At 50.0% G+C, this 19,832-nt stretch overlaps 1 protein-coding gene and 1 non-coding gene across 2 annotated transcripts in view; both read left to right on the forward strand.

Annotated features, from left to right (window-relative positions):
• SNRNP200 (small nuclear ribonucleoprotein U5 subunit 200) overlaps nt 1-18,066 on the forward strand; it is a 31,157-nt gene extending 13,091 nt beyond the window's left edge. Inside the window, exons 15-45 of the mRNA XM_035001002.1 lie at nt 163-356; nt 570-693; nt 1,781-1,930; nt 2,130-2,240; nt 2,796-2,927; nt 3,092-3,280; nt 3,836-4,033; nt 4,448-4,600; nt 4,714-4,794; nt 5,048-5,131; nt 5,773-5,879; nt 6,188-6,306; nt 6,583-6,737; nt 6,854-7,043; nt 7,250-7,423; nt 8,587-8,747; nt 9,053-9,280; nt 9,649-9,840; nt 9,932-10,110; nt 10,300-10,451; nt 11,274-11,382; nt 12,522-12,630; nt 13,154-13,343; nt 13,439-13,603; nt 13,828-13,949; nt 14,172-14,315; nt 14,419-14,595; nt 14,908-15,068; nt 15,186-15,267; nt 17,350-17,442; nt 17,630-18,066. Coding sequence (XP_034856893.1) covers nt 163-356; nt 570-693; nt 1,781-1,930; nt 2,130-2,240; nt 2,796-2,927; nt 3,092-3,280; nt 3,836-4,033; nt 4,448-4,600; nt 4,714-4,794; nt 5,048-5,131; nt 5,773-5,879; nt 6,188-6,306; nt 6,583-6,737; nt 6,854-7,043; nt 7,250-7,423; nt 8,587-8,747; nt 9,053-9,280; nt 9,649-9,840; nt 9,932-10,110; nt 10,300-10,451; nt 11,274-11,382; nt 12,522-12,630; nt 13,154-13,343; nt 13,439-13,603; nt 13,828-13,949; nt 14,172-14,315; nt 14,419-14,595; nt 14,908-15,068; nt 15,186-15,267; nt 17,350-17,442; nt 17,630-17,773 — 4,569 coding nt within the window. The 3' untranslated portion in view covers nt 17,774-18,066. The remainder of the gene's footprint in view (nt 1-162; nt 357-569; nt 694-1,780; nt 1,931-2,129; nt 2,241-2,795; nt 2,928-3,091; nt 3,281-3,835; nt 4,034-4,447; nt 4,601-4,713; nt 4,795-5,047; nt 5,132-5,772; nt 5,880-6,187; nt 6,307-6,582; nt 6,738-6,853; nt 7,044-7,249; nt 7,424-8,586; nt 8,748-9,052; nt 9,281-9,648; nt 9,841-9,931; nt 10,111-10,299; nt 10,452-11,273; nt 11,383-12,521; nt 12,631-13,153; nt 13,344-13,438; nt 13,604-13,827; nt 13,950-14,171; nt 14,316-14,418; nt 14,596-14,907; nt 15,069-15,185; nt 15,268-17,349; nt 17,443-17,629) is intronic.
• A 582-nt stretch (nt 18,067-18,648) lies between these two features.
• LOC118008369 lies at nt 18,649-18,784 on the forward strand. The gene has a single exon (XR_004678675.1). It is a non-coding gene; the product is annotated as a U4 spliceosomal RNA (small nuclear RNA).
• The last annotated feature ends 1,048 nt before the right edge of the window (nt 18,785-19,832 follow it).

Raw genomic sequence — 19,832 nt, forward strand, 5'->3', positions numbered from 1 at the left:
TCCTAGTGCATGTTGTCTCACCCTTTGGGTTTCTCTTGCTTGGGATCCCTTTTCTTCCTTATTTGCCATGTCCATTGTGTACTATAAGACGAGACTATTCTCTGGAAAGAGGGCTACATTTTTCTGGTCCTAGAGGTAATTTGCGGCCCCCTCATTCCTTAGGATGAGATCCACCTTCTCCACGATGACAGAGGTCCTGTCTTAGAAGCATTGGTGGCTAGGGCCATCCGAAACATTGAGATGACCCAGGAGGATGTCCGACTCATCGGTCTTAGTGCCACCCTCCCCAACTATGAAGATGTGGCTACCTTCCTGCGTGTTGATCCTGCCAAAGGCCTCTTCTACTTCGACAACAGGTATGAGAAAAAGTGGGAGAAGTTTAACCAGGGTGACCTTCTTGCTGCCCTTCCCCATTTTGAAAGAGCTTTGTTGGATTGGGTATTAGAAGGGTCTTTGGGTTTTGATGTGGTGTGAATTCAGAAAGGAGTATCATTCCTGGGCAATGAAAATGACTGTTTCCTCAGTATCCTATGCCAGAAGCCTCATTTGTCTAACTGTTGAACTTCTAGCTTCCGCCCAGTGCCTCTGGAACAGACTTATGTGGGTATCACAGAGAAAAAAGCTATCAAGCGTTTCCAGATCATGAATGAAATAGTCTATGAGAAAATCATGGAACATGCTGGAAAAAATCAGGTCTGTCTATGGTTTCCTGTTGAACTCTGTTGTTTTGAATTTTTGATTTATAATCAGTCAAGATTGACAAAAATAAAGAGAGAAGACAAAACACAGATCAGATCACCAATATTAGGAATAAAATGGGATATTACTATAGAATCTATAGCCATTGAAAGGGTAATAAAGGAATACTATGAACGACTTTACACGTAAATTTTGAGAACCTAGAAGAAATGGGCCAATTCCTCCAAAAGTACCAACTACCAAAAACTCAAGCCTAGATGAAATAGATAACCTGAATAGTCCCATAACCATTATAAGAAATTGAATTTGTAATTTAAAAACTCCCAAAAAAGAAATCCCCAGGTGAGGATAATCTCTGTCTCTGCATTATCAGGGATCCTTCCACAAAAGATTTGGGTGGCTGACACTAAAAATGTAACACAGTAAAAATAAAGATGAAAATTAAAAACTAGTGAAAGCATTTTACTAGAAAAATATAATTTTTTAATTGACTGTTAAGTACATCAAGATAAAAACTAAGAAAAAGCAACAGGTAGTGTATAAGATTTTTGTCTGATAAAAAGCATATGAATTTAAATAAAGAGACAAATCTTTTCTTGGCACTAAATACTTGGATGACTTTCCTGCCAAATGGTACTAGTCTCATTCTTAGACTTACTTCCTCGGTCCTTTTATAAAGTCTAGTGCCCACCATTTAATACAACATTTCAGCTGTTACTTTGCAGACACATTACTCAGGTGGCTTAGAATCCTGTCAGGTGCCCGAACACAAATTCGTAATTGAGATTTCCTGAATTTGCATCCTTATTATATTTAACCGTGGTTTCAAAGATAGAGTGCTTAAGAGTTAGCCTAGTTTCCCGGCTACAGGACTCTGCCACTGTGCTTTGTAGTTTCATTCACATAGGGTCTTGCCAGCTTCTGAGTCAGTATACGTTCCTGCCATTGCTCCTCTTCTAGACCTTGGTTTCTCACCTCATAATGGTGTAGCCTCTGCTTCCTGCTGCTGGTGCCTCGGGGCTGTAGGGGGTGCTGCGGTAGCCGTGTCTCTTGACTGTGGCCAACAGTGGTTTTTCTGCAGGTGCTGGTGTTCGTCCACTCCCGAAAGGAGACTGGGAAGACAGCCAGGGCCATCCGGGACATGTGCCTAGAGAAGGACACACTGGGTCTGTTTCTGAGAGAGGGCTCAGCCTCCACAGAAGTCCTTCGGACAGAAGCTGAGCAGTGTAAGGTGAGGAGACAGTCCCAGTTCTCTGTTCCTACCTGGTAACTGGCTCAATCCAAGGTTGTCCAGAGAGTCCTCAACTGCACTGTGGGTGGTTATGTGGGCTAGGTTAAGGGGCACGGTCTCACTGAAGAGATCTACTTAGTCTCTGTAGAGTTCCCACGGCGAGGCTCACCTCCTCACCTGTTCTTTTTCTGTCCCACAGAACCTGGAGCTGAAGGATCTTCTGCCGTATGGCTTTGCTATTCATCATGCGGGCATGACCAGAGTTGACCGGACACTTGTAGAGGATCTTTTTGCTGATAAACACATTCAGGTGAGGGTGGGCAAAATGTAGGCTTCAGAAGACCTGAAACGTCAAATGTCATACGTTTGTGCCCAGTACTTTGTTTCTGGCTCAGGTAAACCAGGTCAGAGTGTTGTGGTGGTACAGTAGATAGAGCATGCCTCCTCTCCCAGCTCTTTACATACTGCGTGAGGGAAAGTGAGTGATTTTAGGAAATTGTCTGAGAAGCATGACAAAGGAAGCATGTTGGTGACTCCAGATATCGCCAAGCAGGGCCTTGTGAGGTTAGGACCTTGTTTGTTCTCTCTCAGAATAGGGTGTGTTATTGTCTAGTAATCTTAGGTTGATTAATGTTAGTCTACGCTTTTGCCTGTTAAGTATCTCTAGAATTGTGAAATGTTAATTGTTGAATAGATGAGGAACCCAAGGACTCCTTCCCTGTTTATTCCAGTGTTACCTTGACAAGTGTGGGGCCCACTCAAGTCCTGCTAGAAGCTCTGAGGCCGGTTTTCCTAGAGGACTAAGGGATACTAACCCTCTGGTGGTAACATCTGTTTTCCTTATTACCTTGCCTTGCTTCTGTAGGTCTTAGTTTCCACAGCAACGCTGGCTTGGGGTGTGAATCTCCCCGCACATACAGTCATCATCAAAGGAACCCAGGTGTACAGTCCAGAGAAGGGGCGCTGGACAGAACTAGGGGCACTGGACATTCTGCAGGTATAGAGCTTTTGAAGTTATTTTCAGTGGGGAAAAGTATCCTGGGTATGCAAGGGGGCCAAAGAAGTGGCAGATGGAAGGTGGGGTTTTGTAAAGTAGAAGCCTGGGAACAAATCCATAAGCTCTGTGACCACAGCCCTCTTGGTTTGCTGTCTCTGACCTAGATGCTCGGACGTGCTGGAAGACCCCAGTATGACACCAAGGGCGAAGGCATCCTCATCACATCTCACGGGGAGCTACAGTACTACCTGTCCCTCCTCAACCAGCAGCTTCCTATCGAGAGCCAGATGGTTTCGAAGTTGCCTGACATGCTTAATGCCGAAATCGTGCTGGGGAACGTGCAGAATGCCAAGGTAGGGAAGGGCTCTGCTTTTGGCGCTTCTTGCTTTCTCAGGAGAAGTCAAGGTACCAGGGGTGGGATGGTCTCCGGTGTGGTGCTGTGGGCCACTGGCATCCAGGGTCCTCCAACCCTGCACCCCACATCTTTGATGTAAGTAGTCTCTTAGAAGCTTGTCAAGTCTGTGGCAGACGGTTCACCTTGTTACTGAGACCTCAGAAAGCACGCTCTGTCTCTTTAATAATGAAATGTTAAAAATCTTCAGAAGACAACAAAATCCACATTCTTGTAGTTGGGGATTAATTTTTTTTTTTTTTTAAAGATTTTATTTATTTGACAGAGAGCTAGAGAACAAGTAGGCAGAGAGGCAGGCAGAGGGAGAGGGAGAAGCGGGCTCCCTGGCGGGGCTCCATCCCAGGACCCTGGGATCATGACCTGAGCCAAAGGCAGCCACTTAACCGACTGAGCCACCCAGGCGCCCCTGGGGATTAATTTCTAAGCGATCTATGGGAGCATTTCGTTTGGACATAAGTTCTCCATGCTAAGACCCACGAGCTTTCTCTTCTTGTAGGATGCGGTGAACTGGCTGGGCTATGCCTACTTGTATATCCGAATGCTCCGATCCCCAACCCTCTATGGCATCTCTCACGATGACCTCAAGGGGGATCCCCTGCTGGACCAGCGCCGACTGGATCTGGTTCATACTGCTGCCTTGATGCTGGATAAGAACAATCTGGTCAAGTATGACAAGAAGACAGGCAATTTCCAGGTGAGTGGGCTGAGGGATTGAGGCAAAGGTCTCAGTAAAAGTGGTAGCCCCAGGAGATAATTTTTCAAAATGCGTTCTTGATTTGGGTACTGCCCGTCTAATTGCCCGTTGCTTGGAACAGTAGAAAAACAGGTGCAATTGGACCATTGCTTTTGAATCTGGGAACTTCCCAAATGGCCTACTAGAGCCTGCTGGTACCTCCTTTCTGTCACTTTCGTCGAGGTGCCTAATACAGCTGTCTTTTCTGTGTGGGTATCAGCTCACCATTGGCCAGGGTACTGTGCCCTCTTTGCTCATGTGCGTGGGCCGGGAGCTTGCGTTGCTGTGAGTCCGTCCGGTGGGCACCCGTTGTCCGCAGTGAGAGTTCGGCCACTTGTTCTTGATCACTGTTGGGTTGAGTGTCCTCCCGTGTAGGTGACCGAGCTGGGCCGCATCGCCAGCCACTACTACATCACCAACGACACGGTGCAGACCTACAACCAGCTGCTGAAGCCCACCCTGAGCGAGATTGAGCTTTTCAGAGTCTTCTCCTTGTCCTCAGAGTTCAAGAACATCACTGTGCGGGAGGTGAGTCCCCATAGCCTGTTGGGACAGGGGCTTGGTACTCCCTGCCGAGGTGCTGGATGGGTTCTCTCCTTGGTCCCCTGGCTTTTCCGTGACATTTTTCCTTCTGGTGGCAGGAGGAGAAGCTGGAGCTGCAGAAGCTGCTAGAGCGGGTGCCTATCCCGGTGAAGGAGAGCATTGAGGAGCCCAGCGCGAAGGTGAGCACGCCCCCTGCTGGGGAGAAGGAGCGGTGGTTTTGTAATCTCCTAATTCGAGTTTGTGTTTGGTGACCTGCTCGGTTCTCCCAGTTTTTGCATCCTTCTCACGTGTTCTTTTTATGTGGAGTAGTGATTAATGCCTCTAAAGCAAGATCTTAGCTGGCATGGACTCCAGAACAGAAGTGTGATGCGCTTTCTTGGCCTGGACTGTTCAGTGATTGGCCACCTTCTGACCATCCTTGCTTTTTTCCAGATCAATGTGCTGCTCCAGGCCTTCATCTCGCAGCTGAAGTTGGAGGGCTTTGCGCTGATGGCGGACATGGTATATGTCACTCAGGTGAGAGCAGAGTGGTGCTGCCCGAAGAGACGTTAACAGCTCACAGCCCTGTGCTGGTGTGCGTCTTGGAGAAAGGAGGCCTGACCCTAGTGAGGGGGAAAGAAGGCCAAGTTTTGCCCTGTTAGGCTCGTTGGTTGCTGTGTGTCTGGTATAGCCACTCTGTTGCACCAGCCTTGAGCATGCGGAGAGGTAGGGCCGTGAGAGAGAGTGCTGGGGAGAGCCATGGACATGGTGTCTGCTTCCCTACAAAGAATGACTTCCCACTGTGGCCCCTGGGCTCGGATATAAATCCGGAAATGGCAAAAGGCTCTCAGCTCTGCTTTGTTTTTACCTCTAAGGGCAAGTCACTAGCATCTTTACTCTTGCTAGATCCCTAAGTGCTAAGTGAGCCGAAGCTTTAAAATCATGCAGTGAGTATTAGGTTAAGGTGTACCGTGAGCTCGAGCAGCACTTTTCTAACTATTCTGTGTTCAGCAAGCATCTCCTATATAAAAGGGAACAGTAATTACAGAGGGACTTTGTTTCTGAGTGGTGTGCCTAATTGCATCAGGCCTTCAGGTAATGAAGCCTTGTGTTGGGTGGCTTCATTAGATCTGGGGATAGTAGGGACTTAACAGAGCGAATACTTTCTCTTTCCCTAGTCGGCTGGCCGGTTGATGCGTGCCATCTTTGAAATTGTCCTGAACCGAGGTTGGGCGCAGCTTACAGACAAGACACTGAACCTCTGCAAGATGATTGACAAGCGCATGTAAGGGCCCGGGGACCTGGAAGCTGGTCACCATGAGTTAAGGTCCCCAGGCTGAGGGCACGCTGGGGAAGCCTTGGAGTGCTCTTATCTCCAGCCCTCACTCATGAAATGGGACTTGCACTTTGGGTGGAGCCCGGGGGTAGGGGGAAAGGGGTGGGGAGTGAGGGCTTTCAGGTGTTGTTGCTGGTGCAGTTTTGGATGCTTTCCATTAACGACTGTTTTGTGTGGTCACGGCTAACCTGTTGGAAGCCATGGCGAGGGCAGTTTGTGACGCAAGGGACTGACAGCGATGTTTTCGTCCTGGCTAGGTGGCAGTCCATGTGTCCTCTGCGCCAGTTCCGGAAACTCCCTGAGGAAGTAGTGAAGAAGATCGAGAAGAAAAACTTCCCCTTTGAGCGCCTGTATGACCTGAATCATAATGAGATAGGTATGTGGGAAACTCTCCTCTTTGTCCTTACTGCTCAGACATCTTTCTGAGCAGTTCTGCGGCCTGGTGCCCTCTTGGCCTGTGTTTGCTTCTCACAGCCCCCTGAAGTAACGAGGCCAGCTCTTGGTCTCGGGCCTTCGAAACCTCTGGGCTGTGCTGCGCATGAGGGGAGGAGTCTGCGCACTGGAGTGGAATGTGCCCCTCACCCTCAGGGCCCGGTTTGCAGCCGTGCTTGGCAGGCTGGGCTGCAGCCCCTGTACTCTCCTGTCCTCCTAGGGGAGCTTATCCGCATGCCGAAGATGGGGAAGACCATCCACAAGTACGTCCACCTCTTCCCCAAGTTGGAGTTGTCGGTGCACCTCCAGCCTATCACGCGCTCCACCCTGAAAGTGGAGCTGACCATCACGCCAGACTTCCAGTGGGACGAAAAGGTGAGGCCTTGCTTGGCGGAGGGCCTGCTTGCAGCACGCTCCCTCCTGAGGAGAGCTGGATCGGAGCTGTGCGTCCATGCTGGCTCACGTGCTTTCACTTGTGCTTGTGTTGACAGGTTCACGGGTCATCAGAGGCATTCTGGATTCTGGTGGAGGATGTGGACAGTGAGGTGATACTCCACCACGAGTATTTTCTACTCAAGGCCAAGTATGCCCAGGATGAGCACCTCATTACATTCTTCGTGCCTGTCTTCGAACCGCTGCCTCCTCAATACTTCATCCGAGTGGTGTCTGACCGCTGGCTCTGTGAGTGTATCTCTGCAGGCTCTCAGACGGGCAGGTCTTCTGGGGGATCGTAAGCATGTCTTGCCCTTTGTACTGGACTGGACTTTGGGGTCAGAGTGATACTATCTTCTGTTGCCTTGGGGTTTCCGGCGTGCATGGAAGGGCTCTGAGGGGCCATCAGGTAAAGGGAGGACTGCTCATGACCCCTCCCGTTTCTGTTTTGGCAGCTTGTGAGACCCAGCTGCCTGTCTCCTTCCGGCACCTGATCCTACCAGAGAAGTACCCACCTCCAACTGAGCTTCTGGACCTGCAGCCCTTGCCCGTGTCTGCCCTGAGAAATAGTGCCTTTGAGAGCCTTTACCAGGATAAATTTCCTTTTTTCAACCCCATCCAGACCCAAGGTAAGCGTTTCCATCCCCAGGCGGTCATTTCCTTCGGGTGCCTTTTAAGGTCCCCTAGAGACAGATGTTTTCTGTGGCAAGAAGGGCAGTAGGGCGCTCAGGGAGATGGAGCTCAGCAGAGCCGACTGTGGGAGCACCCCAGGACTTCTTCCCTTCTCAGTCCTTGGTTACTGTTCGATTTCCTTTGCTTTTCTTTTTTAAAAATATTTTATTTATTTGACAGAGAAAGCATAAGCAGGGGAAGCAGCAGGCAGAGGGAGAGGGAGAAGCAAGCTCCCCACTGAACAGAAAGCCCGATGTGGGGCTCGATCCCAGGACCCTGGGATCATGACCTGAGCCGAAGGCAGCCGCTTAACCAACTGAGCCACCCAGGCACCCTTCCTTTGCTTTTTTGCACATGTCACTGGGGGGAGGGTCAGTAGAACAAGATCTTACTGTGGTACATTGTTGTTTCTCAGGCTCAGGAGGCTGGATCCATGCCCCTGTTGCTCAAGTATTGAGCCAGAGTGCGCGGCATTGACGGAAGCCTCCTTCCCCTCATTGTTTTCAGTAACAGCTACGTTCCCAGAGCATGCCCTGTTTTCTAAGTCCTTTTGGCTGAGTACATTTGGGTGTTTTCTCTTTTGTGCCTCCCCCCGGTCCTGTGAGGGATTTACTGTTCGTGGTACTATTAGTGTCCTGTTTTACAGATGAGGAAACTCGGCAGGGAAAGGCACCTCAGCTGAACCAGCTAATAAACAGAGCTTGGACTTTAACCAGTCTTAATGCCAGGACTGAGGCTTTACCTTCGTTCTTTATTAGACCATTTCCAGGGACTAGAGGAGAGTGTTGGAGGGGCAGAGAAAGGTAGCCAGTTCTTTTTTGTTCTGCGTCCTGGTCCCTGAGAGGACCCGCAGAGAAGCTCAGGATACTTGGCCTACTTCCCTCTGCCATCCTGTGAAACTCCGTGCTACCTGAACTCTTGGTCCGGGCTCTTCCTCTGTTGCCTGTGTGTGAGAGGGAGAAAATAGGGGGAGAGGTGTAGTAGGCCGACTGCAGGTAGTCCTTCATGGTTGGCACTTGACGGCTGGCTGGCTGAGTTTCTCCTGGTGGCCTCTGTTCTGAGGAGTGGTCTGAGTCTCTTCTCTCCTGGATGTCCCCCCTGCTGCTCTGCCGGCTTCCAGTGTTCAACACCGTCTACAACAGTGACGACAATGTGTTTGTGGGGGCCCCGACGGGCAGCGGGAAGACCATCTGTGCAGAATTTGCCATCCTGCGGATGCTGCTGCAGAACTCAGAGGGGCGCTGTGTCTATATCACCCCCATGGAGGCTCTGGCGGAGCAGGTACGTGCCATGGTGTTGTGTCACGTGTGAACTTGGCCGGAAGCTCTTTTCCTCTGAGCCCAGATCAGAATTCTCTAAGCCCTTGAAATTTGCAGGGTCAGTGGTGGCAAGACTCCCGTTTTCTTTTGTTGATGTCCTCAGTTTGTGTCCTGAAGGAAGATGCTACCATCCCTTAAAGGTTAATGTGGGATTGTAAAGTAGTTGGAGATGTACAGATCAACAAGTCTCTGTGGCTTCTCAGGCTTGTCTCGTTAAAAATGAAACGAGGCCTGGCCTGATGTTTTTCTGCCCTTCCTGCATGCCAGGTGTACATGGACTGGTATGAGAAGTTCCAGGACAGGCTCAACAAGAAGGTGGTGCTCCTGACGGGGGAGACTAGCACAGACCTGAAGCTTCTAGGCAAGGGCAATATCATCATCAGCACCCCTGAGAAGTGGGACATCCTTTCTCGGCGGTGGAAGCAGCGCAAGAATGTCCAGAACATCAACCTCTTCGTGGTGGATGAAGTCCACCTTATCGGGGGCGAGAACGGGGTATGGCTTGACCTTGAAGCACAGGAGAGGGGCTGTGATTGGCTGAGTGGCCTTGGCATTGGGACTTATGTTTGGGTCTGAGGCCAGAGACAAGGTGCTTCTTCTTCCAAGAGGGTTCTGCTTGTCACTTTATTCCAAAGGGACGGTGTGAGACTTTTTTGGTAGTACTCTTAGTAAAGAGCATTGTTTAGTGGAGATTGGCTGCCATGGAGGAGGTGGAACCAAAGATAGGAGAGCTTCTAATTAGAAGGAAGAGTTAGGCAGTCATTTCGAGGTGGTTGGGCCGGATGGAAAGGCTAACTCAGGGTGCAGGCTGGGGATGGGGTGCCTGGGCCTGGAGTGACGACCCCCCCCCCGCAATGTCCCAGCCTGTCTTAGAAGTGATCTGCTCCCGGATGCGCTACATCTCCTCCCAGATTGAGCGACCCATTCGCATTGTGGCACTTAGCTCGTCGCTCTCGAACGCTAAGGACGTGGCCCACTGGCTGGGGTGCAGCGCCACCTCTACTTTCAACTTCCACCCGAACGTGCGCCCCGTGCCCTTGGAGCTGCACATCCAGGTGGGGCCCGCTCTCCCCGCTCTCCCTGCTGCCGCGTGGCCTCGTGCCGGAGGACCAGCTCTCACTTCTGTCTCTTTCCCTCGATCTCCAGGGCTTCAACATCAGCCACACACAAACCCGCCTGCTCTCCATGGCCAAGCCTGTGTACCACGCTATCACCAAACACTCTCCCAAGAAGCCGGTCATTGTTTTTGTTCCATCCCGAAAGCAGACCCGCCTCACTGCCATCGACATCCTCACCACGTGTGCGGCGGACATCCAGCGGCAGAGGTGGAGCAGGGTGGGGACGGGGTGGGAGGGGGGAGTTGGGTCACTGAGGTGGGCTCACCCTGAAGGGCATTCTGCTTATGAGGGTGGGCGTCAGCCCCATTGGGCTAGGGGCCGGCTGGCGGCATGGTTGGAAGGGCCTTGCCAGGGACTGGAAGTGCTCTGAGCTGAATCCGTGCCCCTGCCACCTAGGTTCTTGCACTGCACCGAGAAGGATCTGATCCCATACCTGGAGAAGCTAAGTGACAGCACGCTCAAGGAAACACTGCTAAATGGGGTGGGCTACCTGCACGAGGGCCTCAGCCCCATGGAGCGACGCCTGGTGGAACAGCTCTTCAGCTCAGGTGAAAAGTCTTGTGGCCCAGAGGGAGGTTCTGTCTAAGAGTATCACAGGCGATGGGATGTGGGTGATGCTTCCTTCCAGCACACTAATCATCTTCAAAATACTTTTCTGATTATGTTTTGTCTCACCTCATTTGATCTTCTCAGTAACCTTGTGACGTGGGTAGAATATCACGTCTGCTTGCTAGATGAGGAGACAGGCAGGCACGTAAGGTGATAGGACTTAAGAACCTGGTTTTCTCGACCAGGACCTTTGACCAGTAGACCTGGTTTTCCATGGATAGCACGCTCACAAGGCTGTTAGACTTAGAGGTGTAGTAAATGCTAGAACTGTGAGTCTCATCTGGGTGGCCTGTGTGCTGCCGTCCCTCCTTGACCTGTGGCGTTGCACGGACTCTGTTCGGTGGAGCCGCTCCTGCCGCAGTTACTGGCGCTCTCTGATGCTCAAATCTGTCCCTCACGGCTCAGTTTTGCTGCTGTGTACTGAGCCAGCCCATGACTGAGGCGGCGTTAGCTCTTCCCGATCAGCAAGGCCAGTCTGTCAGGCAGACAGCTAAGCCTAGCTTTCCCTGGGCTGGGGATTCTGTTCCAGGATTACCCCATTTCCTATAGCATAATCTCCCGAGCAGGGCGTTAGCAGCATGGAGCGACCTCTTACGGTATTGTGTTAGCCCTTTGTCTTTATTAGGGCTCTTTCCCAGCAAGCTTTGCTGTGAGTTCTGAAATGTAGCACGAGATAAGCCCCTCCTGCCCTCCTCCTGCTCAGGAGACAAATCCTCCCAGGGAGCCCTGCACTCAGTCGTCTTCTCCCCTCTGCCGCTCAGGGGCCATCCAGGTGGTGGTAGCTTCTCGGAGTCTCTGCTGGGGCATGAATGTGGCTGCTCACCTGGTGATCATCATGGACACCCAGTACTACAATGGCAAGATTCATGCGTGAGTCTCACTATGCTCTGCGTTAATGGGAATCTTCCTAAAATGAATGTAACATCTGCAGATCCAGAAATGATGAAGGAAACGTGTTAAGGGAGATAAACAGCCAGCTGAGATTCCCCCATAGCCAGGTGTCTGAGAGTTTTTAGTCTTAGGACCTACACTCACTTTTGCTTCTGTGGTTAGTCTGTCGTATTTCAGCAAGTTGGAGAACCAGGAAAAGGTTTGGTTTTTCTCAGAAAAAGCCTGAATGATTTCTTTCTTTTTTTTAAGATTTTATTTATTTATTTGAGAGAGTACAAGCAGGAGGAGCTGCAGGCAGAGGGAGAAGCAGGCTCCTCGATGAGCAGGGAGCCCGATGCGGGGCTTGATCCCAGAACCCTGAGATCATGACCTGAGCCGAAGGCAGACGCTTAACTGACTCAGCCACCTAGGCGCCCCTTGAATGATTTATTTATTTATTTATTTTTTAAAGATTTTATTTATTTATTTGAGACAGAGAGAATGAGAGACACAGAGCATGAGAGGGAGGAGGGTCAGAGGGAGAAGCAGACTCCCCGCCAAGCAGGGAGCCCGATGCGGGACTCGATCCCAGGACTCCAGGATCATGACCTGAGCCGAAGGCAGTCGCTTAACCAACTGAGCCACCCAGGCGCCCCCCCCTTGAATGATTTAATTCTTAATATTTTTTTTCTCAAAATGTAGATCTTTTTTTTTTTTTTTTGCCTGAAATGAATGTTACTTATGGCTTATCTTTAATGTCTGAAATTCCTTTTAGGTTTAGATTTAAGTCAGGTGATTTGCTAACTCATGAAATACGCAGTTGTTTGGGAAGCTTGACTTACATATTTGATCCTTTATTAGGGAGTTACTCGCTTTGGGTATTCGCTGGGTTTAGCTTTGGTTCAGGGACCCTGAGCAGCAAAGTCCTAACTCTTACACTTGAAAACTGCAGTGATCTAGAGATAAACAAGGGACACTAGTACCTGAGCACAAGTAGTCCTAACCACAGGGGTTAGCTGTAATTTGCCACTGTCTCCCATATTCGCATTTTATTCTTTGACATCGAGGGAGTCCGCGCCTCCTGACTGTGGTCTCTGTATTGATGCACCTTCGTCACCTTTTCTCTCTTCTGTCACCAGGTATGTGGATTACCCCATCTACGACGTGCTTCAGATGGTGGGGCATGCCAACCGCCCTTTGCAGGATGACGAGGGCCGCTGTGTTATCATGTGCCAGGGCTCCAAAAAGGTCAGTCCTGGCCTCGGGCACCCTCTTGAGATCCTGGGCCTCACAGTAGAGTTTTTAATAGTTGTCTTTCCTTGTTTACATTCTTTCTATCAAATTCTGTTTCTTTTATTTTCCACATTGCTTTTGTAATAAGCCTCACATGGAATTTTGTAGCCCTCTGTTTTTGTTGCTGCTGTTGACTCCATGTGTTGAGGTCCTTACCTTCTGGCTGGTTCTTCAGGTACTGTTAGGCGTGCATGACCTTCTATATCCCTGTTCCCATTGTAAGAATAACCAGGGATGCTGGTGGGAACAGGCATACACACCCCACATTCCACTTACACCGACACCCAGCATTCTTCTTACGCACCCAACCTTCCAGGTGCAGACCCAGTTCACCTTGTCGGTACAGTGGTTTCTTCCGTTGTTGTATTAGCTGTGTCTGTTGTGCAAGGGCCATTCCCTGTTGGTTTGCCCTTGGCCCTCCTTTGTGACCATGTTGTCACTGACTCTTTATTACTATCTCTCCTTCTCCAATCCGCAGGATTTCTTCAAAAAGTTCCTGTATGAGCCATTGCCAGTAGAGTCCCATCTGGATCATTGTATGCACGACCACTTCAATGCCGAGATTGTCACCAAGACCATAGAGAACAAGCAGGACGCTGTGGACTACCTGACCTGGACCTTTCTGTACCGCCGCATGACCCAGAACCCCAATTACTACAACCTGCAGGGTCAGTGGGCTCTGGGGTGCACAGTGTCCTTTTGTGGTTCTCCTAGCCCTTGCCGGCCATCTCCTAGTGACGCCTTGCTTCTCTCACCTTCACAGGCATCTCCCATCGCCACCTGTCTGACCACTTGTCCGAGCTCGTGGAGCAGACCCTGAGTGACTTGGAGCAGTCCAAGTGCATCAGCATTGAGGACGAGATGGATGTGGCACCCCTGAACCTGGGCATGATCGCTGCTTACTATTACATCAACTACACCACCATTGGTGAGGGGCCGGCAGGGGATGCTGTCTGGGGAGCCCAAGCTAAAGAAGTCTCTGCAGGGGCCTGCAGCCCACTGGGATGAGCGAGCCCAGGCCTTCCGGTGCCCTGTGTGTGGGTCAGAGGGATGGATCGTGGGGTAGTGCAGGGGTAGGGTAGCTTAGGCAATTAACTCTCCTCCCTCTTTCTTTTCTGACTCCTCCCCTTCCTCCTTCTCTTTGGCTGTCAGAGCTCTTCAGCATGTCCCTGAATGCCAAGACCAAAGTGCGAGGGCTTATTGAGATCATCTCCAATGCGGCGGAGTATGAGAACATTCCCATCCGGCACCATGAAGATAACCTCCTGAGGCAGGTGAGGACATCTTGGGTTCAGGACAACCTCTTTGGAGTTGAAAGTTGGCCTCTGTGCCCAGAGCACATGGTGTCCTTGTCACCACAGGAAGACCCCAGCACATCACCCACACGTCTCTGTTTTGAAGGGTTGTGAGCATGGGGCAGGTGGTCCTTTGGGCCCCAGAGCTGTTTTCGGGCAGGGCCATGTGTTCATCACCAGTTGTTTTTCTTTCCCCTCCAGTTGGCTCAGAAGGTCCCCCACAAGCTGAATAACCCGAAGTTCAATGACCCGCACGTCAAGACCAACCTGCTTCTGCAGGCTCACCTGTCCCGCATGCAGCTGAGCGCTGAGCTGCAGTCGGATACGGAGGAAATCCTCAGCAAGGTAGGTGTGGGTGCCCGTATGGGTGTGGAGTGGAGGGGCCAGGGGTGGCCTATGAAGTAGCAGTTCCAAGCCTGCCTTCTCTTGCACTCCTACCCCTGTTCAGGCAATCCGGCTCATCCAGGCCTGTGTGGACGTCCTTTCCAGCAACGGGTGGCTTAGCCCTGCCCTGGCAGCGATGGAGCTGGCCCAGATGGTCACCCAAGCCATGTGGTCCAAGGACTCCTACCTGAAACAGTTGCCACACTTCACGTCAGAGCATATTAAACGGTGCACAGATAAGGTGAGCTGGGCCTGGGCCTGGACGGTTGGGTGGCTAAGCCAAGTGTCCTGGGAGGTGGGGGCAGTTGAAGGGGTTGTCGGAGGTGAGTCACGGTCGGGGGGAGTTGGAGTTTCTCTGAGTGTCTCTGAGGGTGTTGCGTACTGAAATACTAGAGAGTCCGGTGGTTGTACAGTTGCGGGCTGTGTTCTTTCTGAAGCCACGTCTTTAGATGATCTGATAGCATAGGAAGTAAAATTAGCAGCTGTTTGGAGCCGGGTTTCATTTGCTGTTAGTATGAGTTCTCCTTCCCTGACCTCCGAATGCCCCCTGCAGGGAGTGGAGAGCGTTTTTGACATCATGGAGATGGAAGATGAAGAACGAAACGCACTGCTTCAGCTGTCTGACAGCCAGATAGCCGACGTGGCCCGCTTCTGCAACCGCTACCCGAACATCGAGCTTTCTTACGAGGTGGTGGATAAGGATGGCATCCGCAGGTGAGCGCGGGCCGGCCAGGCGCCCTGCCCCAGGGTCCCCGCTGGGCCCAGCGGGACGGTGCGCTCCGAGCCCCCTGCCACGGTGCTGAGGCGCTGCCCTGCTCTTCTCCCCCACAGCGGTGGGCCAGTGGTGGTGCTGGTGCAGCTGGAGCGTGAGGAGGAAGTCACAGGCCCCGTGATCGCGCCTCTCTTTCCGCAGGTGGGTCCTGGTAGCAGGACGGCAGTAAAGACCAGATAGAAAGCTTCCTGAAATCTCCTCCAGAAAGACAGTTTGATATAACTAAGACTTTAAAACCGTCGAAAGGTGTCTCAGATGAACTCCCATTTTTAAGTAGCAGCATGAGGTTTCTTCTGGAGGCCTTATCCATTGGCTAGTGTTCAGATTTCAAGGGTACATTGTCACCGGGGGAGGGAAATTTAGGGTAATGACAAGACACAAGGCCAAGAATTAATATTGGGGCCGTGGGTGGTTTTGTCATTGTTGTTTTTGCTTGAAGACAATTCAGGTGACCGGTCATTGTGACAATATAGTATTGTCAATCTCTAGGATTGTTAAGAGGAATTTTCTTTAAATGGCTCCGGGATAGTTGGGCTTTTCTAGTTGGTATTTCTCTTCCTTTCTCACTGCCATTTAACTCTGTGTCCAGTTACTTGGTTCTTTACCACCAGAAAGAAAATCTGATCCCTTATATTAGAGAATAATTGAAGACTGAAAGCAGAAACCAGATACACTGTAATGTTTCGTTTTACAAACTAGTGGTTTAATAGGTTCTGGGGAAAGAGCGCTTTAAACTGGAATACTTGGACTTTCTGACGGGGATGGTCTGCTCTGGATCCTGCCCACTGGCAAGCTCGTGTCCAGGGCAGCATGTGTTGCTTATCTGGCACAGGTGCTTTTTATTGAAAAGGGTTTCTGAGGAACTCAGCTGCCAGGCCCCAAAGACTACATCTCTAATGGCGGAATCTTGGCTTCATTGGCAAGCACTGAATGTCAGGAGAAAGTATTTTGGAATAAATAAGGAAATGAGCCAGAACCAACAATGAATTCATTACTTAAAAAACAGGTTCATTTGAGATATGTTTTGACAGTTTCAAAATCTTAGTTATACTAAATTGTCTTTTAGGAGGAAATTGTATTTTATTTTCTTTTTTTTTTAAAGATTTTATTTATTTGAGAGAGAGAATGAGAGACAGAGAGCATGAGGAGGAGGAAGGTCAGAGGGAGAAGCAGACTCCCTGCTGAGCAGGGAGCCCGATGCGGGACTCGATCCCGGGACTCCAGGATCATGACCTGAGCCGAAGGCAGTCGCTTAACCAACTGAGCCACCCAGGCGCCCTATTTTCTTTTTTTTTTTAAAGATTTTATTTATTTATTTGACAGAGAGAGACACAGCGAGAGAGGGAACACAAGCAGGGGGAGTGGGAGAGGGAGAAGCAGGCTTCCCGCCGAGCAGGGAGCCTGATGCGGGGCTCGATCCCAGGACCCTGGGACCATGACCTGAGCCAAAGGCAGACGCTTAATGACTAAGCCACCTGGGCGCCCCTTTATTTCGTTTTCTAAAAGATGTATTTTTTTTAAAGATTTTATTTTGAAGAGAGGGCGTGAGCTAGAGCGAGGGGGAGGTGCAAAGGGAGAGGGAGAAGCAGACTCCCCGCTGAGCAGGGTGTCCAGTGCAGGACTCGATCCCAGGACCCCAGGATCATGACCCGAGCTGAAGGCAGACACTTACCCGACTGAGCCACCCAGGTGCCTTATTTATGTATTTTAGAGAGAGCACGTATGCTGGCAGGGGAGGGGCAGAGGGAGAGAGAGCATCTCAGGCAGACTCCCTGCTGAGTGAGGAGCCCAACGGACATGAGTCTCGATCCCTTGACCCTGAGATCATGACCTGAGCTGCGATTAAGAGTTGGCCACTTAGGGGCGCCTGGGTGGCTCAGTCGTTAAGCGTCTGCCTTCGGCTCAGGTCATGATCCCAGGGTCCTGGGATTGAGCCCCGCATCGGGCTCCTTGCTCTGCGGGAAGCCTGCTTCTCCCTCTCCCACTCCCCCTGCTTGTGTTCTCTCTCTCGTTATCTCTCTCTCTGTCAAATAAATAAATAAAATCTTAAAAAAAAAAAAAAAAAAAGATTTGGCCACTTAACTGAGCAGCCCAGGCACCTCCAGGACGAAATTTTAGAAAGCTTTCTATCTGGTTTTTGTTTCCCTACTCTTATAACCATTCTCATGGTCTCGTGGCCATCACTTTCTACATGCTGAAATTCTTGGCTTTTGGTTACTGCAGAAACGTGAAGAGGGCTGGTGGGTGGTGATCGGCGATGCCAAGTCCAATAGCCTCATCTCCATCAAGAGGCTGACCCTGCAGCAGAAGGCCAAGGTGAGTGAACACTGGCCCCAGGATTTGTTCTGAGATGGGGTCAGGGTGAGAATTCTTCCTCCTGTGTTCGTGCTCAGCCTGATTTCTGCCTGAACACCGGACCCAGGATTTGTTCTGAGATGGCGTCAGGGTGTGAATTCTTCTTCTTATGTCCGTGCTCACCCTGACTTCTGCCTGCTTTCTCTAGGTGAAGCTTGACTTTGTGGCCCCAGCCACTGGTGCCCACAATTACACCCTGTATTTCATGAGTGATGCTTACATGGGATGTGACCAGGAATACAAATTCAGTGTGGACGTGAAGGAAGCGGAGACAGACAGTGACTCAGACTGAGTCCAGAGGCACTTACTCTTACAAACAGGAGAGAAGAATTGCACCTGAATCAGGAACATGTACAGTTACGTGGGGACCAGGTCTGTTGGTGAGATCTGGCCAGTCAGTGCAGGTGCTGTCCTAGCCCCCTTCTACTACTTGGCCCTCCTACTGCCTTGCTGTCTAGACTTGGGATCCAGTGTCTGCAGGTGTCCTGTACGCTGTCAAGCATAAACTATGTACAGCATTTTTAGGCATGTTCTGTGTAGTTCCTTTTGTCAAACAGTCTCATAAAGTAACTTGGAAAAATCATTTGTCTTTGCAGTATTTCCAAATTAGTTTCTTTTCTCTACCTAAGGCTTTGGCCAAAAACATTTGTTTTTTTTTAGCCACCAACTTGCTTATGAGTACTTGCTTATAATGAATACTTCTAGAGGACAAGGCTGCTCTTTAGTTGGGCTGTCACCTGCAGCCTTTCCAGTCAGTGTAGAGAAGGGAACAAAGTTAGATAGCTGTCAGATTGGGGCACCTGGGTGGCTCAGTAGTTAAGCGTCTGCCTTCGGTTCAGGTCGTGATCCCAGGGTCCTGGGATCGAGCCCCGCATCGGGCTCCCTGCTTGGCGGGAAGCCTGCTTCTCCCTCTCCCACTCCCCCTGCTTGTGTTCCCTCTCTCGCTGTGTCTCTCTCTGTCAAATAAAATCTTTAAAAAACAAAAAAGATAGCTGTCAGATTTATGCCCTTGTCTCCCACCTCTTTTTACCCAGATATCAGCACTGTTAGGAACTAACACTGAACTTGAGTCTCTCAAGATTTGCAGTGTCCCCTCCCATAAGGAGGCAGTACCAGAAAGGGGATTAAAATGCACAAGCTGGGTGTGGCCCAGTCTTGGTAAACCAATTCTTCGCTCAGTGGCAGTATCGTAGCCAATGAGGTCTATCCGAGGAGCGACTATTGATAATTGAAAACTTTTCCCAATTCTGTGATCTAGATTTACAAATTTTCCTCTTCAGATTCTTGCCTTCTGTTATTTAGGAATAAATGTGCATAAAATTGGGAGATGATTTTCAAGCGTTTCTCTAGGTCAGCAGTTTTCAAGTAATAGGATCTTAGGACACCTTTTACATGCCAAAAAATTAAGAACCTCAAAGATATTTTATCATATTGGTTTTATCTATTGATGTTTACTATACTAAGGATTAAAACAAAACTTAATGCATTTAAAAATAATTTTTTTTAAAGATTTTGTTTATTCAGTTGAGAGCACAAGCAGGGGGAGCAGCAGAGGGAGGAGAGGGAGAAGCAGGCTTCCCTACGGGCAGGGAGCCCAACTCGGGGCTCGATCCCAGAACCCTGGGATCATGACCTGAGCCAAAGGCAGACGCCCAACCAACTGAGCTACCCAGGTGCCCCCAGAAAAGGGTTTTTAAAGCCTTTTCGGGTGATTAGCTATTTGATATTACACTGAGACTCCACAAGTGATAGTTTTTTTTAAAGGCAATGCGGAATCTGAAACCTCATCAAATAATAAGCTTCAGTTAAAACCACTCGTCTTGGGGGGACCTGGGTGGTGCAGTCACTTAGGCATCTGACTTGGTTTCAGTTCAGGTCGTGATCAGGGTTGTGAGATAGAGCTCCATGTTGGGTTCTGCTTGAGATTCTCTCCCTCTGTCCCTCCCACTCATGCTCTCTCTCTAAAATCTTAAAAAACCCACTGGTCTTACACTTTTTACAACTTTATTCGAAAAAGAGAGCACAAGCAGGGGGAGGGACAGGAGAGGGAGAAGCAGGCTCCCTGCTGAAGAAGAAGCACGATGCGGGGCTCCGTTCCAGGACCCTGGGATCATGACCTGAGCAGAAGGCAGATGTTTAACTACTGAGTCACCGAGGTGCCCTCCCCCCCACTTTTTAAAGATTTTTATTTGGTCTTACCCTTTTAATAAATTTCTTAACCGTGAAAGATTTTGTAATATCATGCATTAGACATTTGGAAAATGTTGGTTCACTGATTTAGGCATATCTTCCAAATCTGTTGATACCACCAATCTCATCAGAAAAGTCTAAGCCTAGGGAAGACGTCAAGC

This window comes from Mirounga leonina, unplaced genomic scaffold, assembly GCF_011800145.1.
Source record: "Mirounga leonina isolate KUSES-001 unplaced genomic scaffold, KU_Mleo_1.0 Mir_125, whole genome shotgun sequence".
In the NCBI taxonomy this organism is placed as follows: Eukaryota; Metazoa; Chordata; class Mammalia; order Carnivora; family Phocidae; genus Mirounga; species Mirounga leonina.